A 7,232-nucleotide genomic window follows, 5' to 3' on the forward strand; every position below is an offset into this window, starting at 1 on the left:
CGCATGTACTCACTCCCTCACAGACAGGCAAGGTGGGGCTCCTGACGCTACTGGAAGCGCCTTCTCTGCTGGTCAGCAGTTGTTCGTTCTGTTCCCCTCAAGGCTCTTTTAAAGTCCTTAAATACTGCCTTCCGTGTTTTATCTGTGTGCAGAGAGCCTCTTGTTGGTTCTTCATCTACAGAGACAAGTTTTACAAGGGGGATCACGTGATGGCCTTTCTAGGGCAGATCTTCATTGAAATTCACCCCCCCCATCACCACCACCATACCCAGCTTTGATTTTTCTCTTGCACTTTGATGGACACCCTCAGTGATATCTTTAACAACTTATTTCAGGAAGCTCTATGCAGAACTGTGCCAGGGAATCGTGGACATAGCCATATCCAGTGTCTTCCCACCCCCGGACACGGAGCAGGTGCCGCAGCCCGCTGCATTCATCAAGCTGTGACCCGGGAGCTACAGAGCCGCCTTGGGAAGTGTATGGCATCCGGAGGAGCGTGAGGTGACGGGACTGCTCCTTATCAAGGCATTCTGGGGACAGATGTGCAGGAAGAGTGTGTGACGAGAAGGCAGCTGTGGGAGAGCAGGGAGTGCTGCCTTCAGTGCCGTGGAGACCCAGGAAACTGAAGCAAGTCGCTGAGAGGCAGACCCGAACACTTCCGGAACCGGGGATTTGGTTGTGGTGTGATCTCATCCCTTGAGCAGTTTCTGGCCTTGAGTGGCACGGGGAGCAGAGCTCCCTCCTCCCCAGGATGCAGCCCAGAGACCTCTGAGTGGTGTTGTCTCACCTGCTGCAGCGTTAGTGCCTTAGCTCTGGGTCCAGTACAGCCTCACTGGACCCAGACTGGACCGTAGAGCATTTTGGAGGTGGCCACATGTTCCCTGCACATCCCCTCTGTGACACTATGTCCCACTAAACCCCGGACAAGCATGCAGCACAGTCCATGCTGGGTACTGGCCTGTCATGAAGGCCAGTCACCTTCCTGGTGGCCTCTAAGTGAGCACTTGCCAGGGTCCTGTGGGCACCAAACCGTGTATTTTGCTCACTGCATGTTTTAGAAACAAAAGCACCAGGCCTAATGAGTCTGCAAGCATCAAATAAGCATGAGAGAGAAAGAGAGAAAAAAGAAAACATGATATCTTTCTTTACTTAACGGTGTGGGTGGGTGGGTGACTCTGAAATATCACGAGCCTCATTATCTTTGACTTAATCAGAATTCTGAATGCAGCTTTGCCATTTTCCTTCCCTTCACCCCTCTCCCCACCTCTGAACCTTTGTAACAATCCTCTCTGGGAGTCAGGGAAGGTAGAACTCCATTCCTCCACTCCTCCTCACCTCATAGCTCTCCCTACATCTGTCCTCCTCGGTTCCAAGGGCCTGGAGGGACAGGTTCCATTCCAGAAAGGGCCCTATTTGCTTATGCATGTAGGTAGCAGGAGAGATGCCCTCTGAATGAGGGTGTGTCCTGCTTGAGTGAGAAAGAAGTATTTTTGGAGCTTTGCACAGCTTCCTGTGTCAACAAAAGTGTTCGACATCTGGTTTCCATGTCAGGGGTCCATTCGCATTTCAGAGGCTTCTGGGGAGCCCACTCCGGAAGCAGTGGGTAGCTGTCATGTGTATTCAGTATTAGCTGAGTCAACAGGTTCTTCTGAAGAGGGTCCTGGAAACCAAGGTAGACACAGTGAATGCTGCCCTTCTGCCCAGAGCACAGTGTGGCTTTTTCTGGTGTATATATGTGCTTCTTCATGTGCATCTACTTGGTATGGTCTGCAGTCAAATGAGACTTTTACAAAAGAGCTAGAGAATGAGAGGTGGGAACTTATGTGAGGAAAGGAATGATGAGATTATTTATTACATGTGTCCGTGGGTAGCAGAATGCATTATACTGAAGTGAAGAAAATCTTAGCTCATAGGAACCCAGAATTAGGGGGTAAAGGTGCCATGGTTGCCTAGAATATGGTTAACAAAGTTGGCTCCCAGAGCAAAGTACAACATTCGAGATGAAGTCAGTCCTTGAGGCCCAGCACAGCTGATGGGTCAGCGCTGCACAGCTGATGGGTCAGCGCTGAGGAACTTCTGAGAAAGCTTAGACACATTTGGGAAGATGCACACTCACTGAGAACGTGGAGGGTGCTGGGTCCTTGGCTAGTTTAGGTGGGCCAGTAATGGAGAAAGCAAGGCGGTCAATGTATGTTCTTAGACCCAAGTCACGGAGCTCTTTAAAAGTATGTGGCTGTTGAGGTGGAAGAGTTGACAAAGCAGATGTCAGTGAGTCTTTATGAATCCTGACAGGTTCTGTAATAAACCTGAACGAATCCATAACATCTGTATAAGGGGAAATGGGAAGGGTTGGGTTCATTCCTCACATAGCTTCAGCTATTTTGTGCATCTACTTCCCACCAAGTAAGAAGCTTGGCTCTGAACCGTTTCATGTCGTTCCATGGTATCGTTGGCACAGTTGGTCATGCCTGGCTCCCCAGTCAGTCTTCGTGGTTAGTCCGTGTAAGCGCTGCCCATTACTGGGGGAGGGGGTTATTTATTTGGAGATATTGATTCCACTCCTGGGTCTGTCATTGACTGCACAATGTCACAGGAGCCAAATAACCTCTGTGCCTTAGCTTCTTATCTCATGGAGGAGATGTTCCCTGACCCAGGGACTACCTCAGGGGCTTTTGTGAGAACGAAAGAGCTGGAGGAAGACTCGAAGGCCTTTAGTCCCAAGGTTCTCAATGCTGACCACATACTGTAATTTCCCATGAAGTTAAAAAGAACTTGATGACCCTTCCCACCTACAGCCGATTGAATCAGAACCTCAGGTAACAATATGTCTTGAGGTGCCTTGAACCGTTACTTCGGGAAGCAGGACAAATACATCATTACCTTGGAAGAATCACTTTAAGGATTAAGACTCAAAAAAAAAAAAAAAACCCTCTTTGAAACAAGCAATTCTGTAAGAACAATCCGATATTGACATATATATTTGTGGTATAAGTATTGGCCAAGCAGTTTCTCAGTTTGCTTCTCATCCAAGCATCTGGAAAAATCAAACATGCTTTCATTTACATAAGCAGTTTATTAAGTCCTCAGTAGCAAATGTAAAGAGATAAGAATCTATAAATCTAATATATATCAGAGTTAATCATTAATTATGGGAGAAAAGCCCCTCCCCTCACACTTGACTTCAATGGCAATGATAAAGTCCATTTTGCCAAGAATATTTAAGTGCCTCTGTGTTGTGAGATAGAGAAGAGCAGGAGCTGGCATGCACACTAGCTGATAGTGTGTTTCCATAGCTCTTTGGGATGACACGCGCATGCACAGGACATTGGGGAGCACTGGAAATGGGCTGTGAGCCACAGAACCAGCCAGTGTCAATGATGCTAGAAAGTGTTTTTATGAGCAGTTGTGGTTGTGTTCATGGGTATGGCAGAGAGGGGATCCATGAACTAAAATGACAAGGTGCCAAAGTAGGTTGCATGTGGCATGTGGGTACTGTCTTGAGGATTTGGGGGTTGATGTATGTGCCTCCAACCTTGGACACAGAACCTGCACCTAAGTGGAAATAGATTTCTGAAATAAGGCAACTATATGAATGTTTTAAATGCCTGGAGCATTAAAGTAAAGTAAAGATATTTCAAGTGTTTTTGTGTCATTTTTACTGTGGATGTTGACTAGCTTTGGCTATCACTAGTTATCTCAGTCTACGACACCACCCAGAGGAAGACAGGGCTTTCCTGTAAACAGCAAGACAGCAAACATCCTGGCCTCTTGTGAGCCACCCAGGTCTCTGTTGCATATCCTTTGTTCTTTCCTCAACTCTGAAAATGGTTGAACATAATTCTAAGATCACCTACCATAAAGAGCCAAGCCAGATATGACCATCGTTCCCTAACTAAATGTTGTTTATTAGACAAAACAGACTTTAAAAGGTCATTACTAAGAAGAACATTTTATCATGGTGAAGGACCAGTTCCTCAGGAAGATACAATCATAAACATAAGCATCCAGCAAGAGAGCCAAAGTCCTTGAAGCAAAACCCTGACGTAATTGAGTGGAGAAAGACAATTCAGCAGTAAGATCTGGGACCCTTCAACATTCCACTTTGAGTAGTGGATAGAACATCTCCAGAGGAGAGCATCAGGAAAACAACACTGAAGCTTAAGTAGAGCCAGCAGGTATTTGCCATACATCTCATCCAGTTCTTCTAAAGTGCACTTGGGTCATTCTGTGCTATAGATCATAGGCTAAGCTATCAAACAAGCCACAGTAGATGTAAGGGAATCAAAACACATATGTTCTGACCACAATGGAATAAACTTAGAGACCGATAACTACTTTGTTAATTCTCCAAGTAAGAATGCTTGCCTCACAAACCCTACAACCCGAGTTCGATCCCAGAAACCTACAAAAAGGCAGATGTGGTGGCTTGCATATGCAATTCTGGCGCTTCTGTGGTGAGATAACAGGCTTATGGGGCAGCTATTGCAGACTGTAAAGACAAGAGAGACTGCCTCAGTCAGGGGGACAGTTAGACCCCACTCCTGAAAGTGACTCTGACTTCCACATGTTCATGGTGGCAAGTGTGAACCCTCACACATACATTTGTTTCTGTCACAAATAAATGACACATATAAAAATTGTTTCAAAAGTGTTTTAAAGGTAAACGAGATGTGATTGTGTATGCCTGTAATCCCAGAGTTTTCGAGGCTGAAGCAGAGGATCACAAATTGGAAGCCAACCTGAGCTACATATAGAGTCCTTGTGTCAGCCACACCCACCTCAAAAAACAAAAACAAAACAAAACAAAAAAAAAAACAGTGCACTAAAGGTTCTAGACAGAACAATTAGCCAAAAGAAAAAAAAGGACATCCAAACTGGAAAGAAGTGTAAGTATGTCTCTTTGCAGATGATAAGATTGTACATAGACAAAACCTTTAACAAGATTCCTAGGTACAATATCAACATATAAAACTCGGCTCAATTGCATTTCTAAACACTACAAATGAACAATTTGAAAATGAGATCAGAAAGCAATTCTCTTTTATCAACACAAAAAAACAATGGTTTAGGAGTTAACACAGTTCTTTTTTGTTGTTTTGAGACAGGGTCTCTCTATTATGTAGCCTTAGCTGTCTAAGAACTCTCTATATAGACCAGGCTGGCCTAGAACTCACAGAGATCCACCTGCCTCTGCCTTCCAGTGCTGAGATTAAAGGCGTGTGCTACCACACCTGGCACACAGATTCATTTGTACAAAACATTTTTTTTTCTTTCTTACTTTCTTAAAAAAACAAAAAACAAAACAACAACAACAAAAAAAAACCCAAAAAAAACCCCAGGGTCTTTCTGTATGGTATTGGATGTTTCAGAACTCGATATGTAGATCAGACTGGCCTGGAACCCAGAGATCCACCTGCTTCTGCCTCTTGTGTGCTGGGATTAAAGGCATGGGCCACTATGCCCAGTTACACACATATTTTTTTTTTTTTTTTGTGGTTTTTCGAGACAGGGTTTCTCTGTGTAGCTTTGCGCCTTTCCTGGAACTCGCTTTGGAGACCAGGCTGGCCTTGAACTCACAGAGATCCGCCTGGCTCTGCCTCCCAAGTGCTGGGATTAAAGGCGTGCGCCACCACCGCCCGGCCACACATATTTTTAAAAGAAAATACACAACCCACAAAAGGGGAAACATATTTTCAAATCACAAGCCCAAGAACGACTAGCATATTACAACTCAATGTAGGAAGACAAGTGATTTTAAAATGAGCAGTGTATTTAAGCAGACATTTTTTCCAGAGAAAATAATCCCATCAACCCATAAACACATGAAATGATGTTTGACACTATTATCCTCTAGGGAAATGCTAATCAAAACCCACAAATAGATGCTATTGTACAAGTGATAAGATTGCTATAATCAGAGATATTATCAGTAAAGATGTTGCTGGGGGAGTGTTAAATTGTACAGCTCACTTGAATAGTTCACAGAACTTCACAAAGTTAAATATAGAGTAAATATATGATACAGAACTTCTGTTCTGAGCTCCAATACTTCAGAGAATTGAAAACACGCACATACAAAAACTGATGCTCATAGCAACATTATTCCTAAAAGCCAAACAGCAGAAACAACACAAATGCCATCTGACACCACCCAACCACCTTCCACCTCTTACTAGGATTTCTATCTAGAAAGCAGTTTGGAGTAGCTTCTTTTCTTTTGGCGTAGGGTGTTAGTTAGCATAGCCTGATTTCTGTTGACCATCCCACTGATGAACTTCACTCATTAGAAGTTGAGTAGAGAAGGGCTGGGGGTGGTGGCACATGTCTTTAATCCCAGCATTCTGGCAGAGGCAGGTGGCTCTCTGTGCTAGGCTAGCCTGACCTACAAATTGAGTTTTAGGTCAACCAGGACTACATATAGCAGTGGTTCTCAACCTTCCTAATGCTTCAACCCTTTAATACCGTTCCTCATGTTATGATTACCCCCAACTACAAAATTATTTTTGTTTCTACTTCATAACTGTAATTTTGCTACTGTTGTGAATTGTAATGGAAATATTTTTTGGAGATAAAGTTTTGTCAAGGAGTTGTGACCCACAGGTTGAGAACTTCTGTCATAGAGACCCTGTCTCAAAAACAAAACAAAACAAAAAACCAATAAATAGATAAATAAATAAATGGAGAGAGAGAGAGAGAGAGAGAGAGAGAGAGAAGAAGGAGGAGGAGGAGGAGGAAGAGGAGGAGGAGGAAAGAAGGGAAGAAAGGAAAGAAAGAGGAAGGAAGGAAGGAAGGAAGGAAGGAAGGAAGGAAGGAAGGAAGGAAGGAAGGAAGGAAGAAAGAATTGGGTAGAGAGGACAGAGGTTGATGCCCAACATCTTGGTTGAAGCCAAGACTACAGAATCTCTTAGGGTCAGCATCAGGATGTACTTGGAAAGCTGCCCAAAGGAACAGGAGAGAATCTTTGAAGATAGTTCTATTAGGTCCTAATTGACTGATTGAGCGAATAAGGGCCACAGAGGTCACACACTAAAGCGGTTTGGTGGGTTTATTTAGTGGGTTTATTTAGAGGATACAGCTGAGAGAAGAGGCGGATCCGCCTGCGTGTAGTTTAACCGGCCTAATCACACCACGGTTTTGGTTCCCAGTCGACCCTGCAAAATGGAAGGACCAGGGTAGGGCGGGTAGAACAAGAGGAACTACATTTCCCAGCAGGCCGTGGGGTCTGGGACTCC

General features: G+C 44.4%; 1 protein-coding gene across 1 annotated transcript in view; it reads left to right on the top strand.

Moving 5' to 3' along the window:
* Ttl (tubulin tyrosine ligase) overlaps positions 1–2,080 on the top strand; it is a 29,209-nt gene extending 27,129 nt beyond the window's left edge. Inside the window, exon 7 of the mRNA XM_059261397.1 lies at positions 336–2,080. Within this exon, the coding sequence (XP_059117380.1) occupies positions 336–447 (112 nt within the window). The 3' untranslated portion in view covers positions 448–2,080. The remainder of the gene's footprint in view (positions 1–335) is intronic.
* The last annotated feature ends 5,152 nt before the right edge of the window (positions 2,081–7,232 follow it).

The sequence above is a fragment of the Peromyscus eremicus genome, chromosome 4 (genome assembly GCF_949786415.1).
Source record: "Peromyscus eremicus chromosome 4, PerEre_H2_v1, whole genome shotgun sequence".
Lineage (NCBI taxonomy): Eukaryota > Metazoa > Chordata > Mammalia > Rodentia > Cricetidae > Peromyscus > Peromyscus eremicus.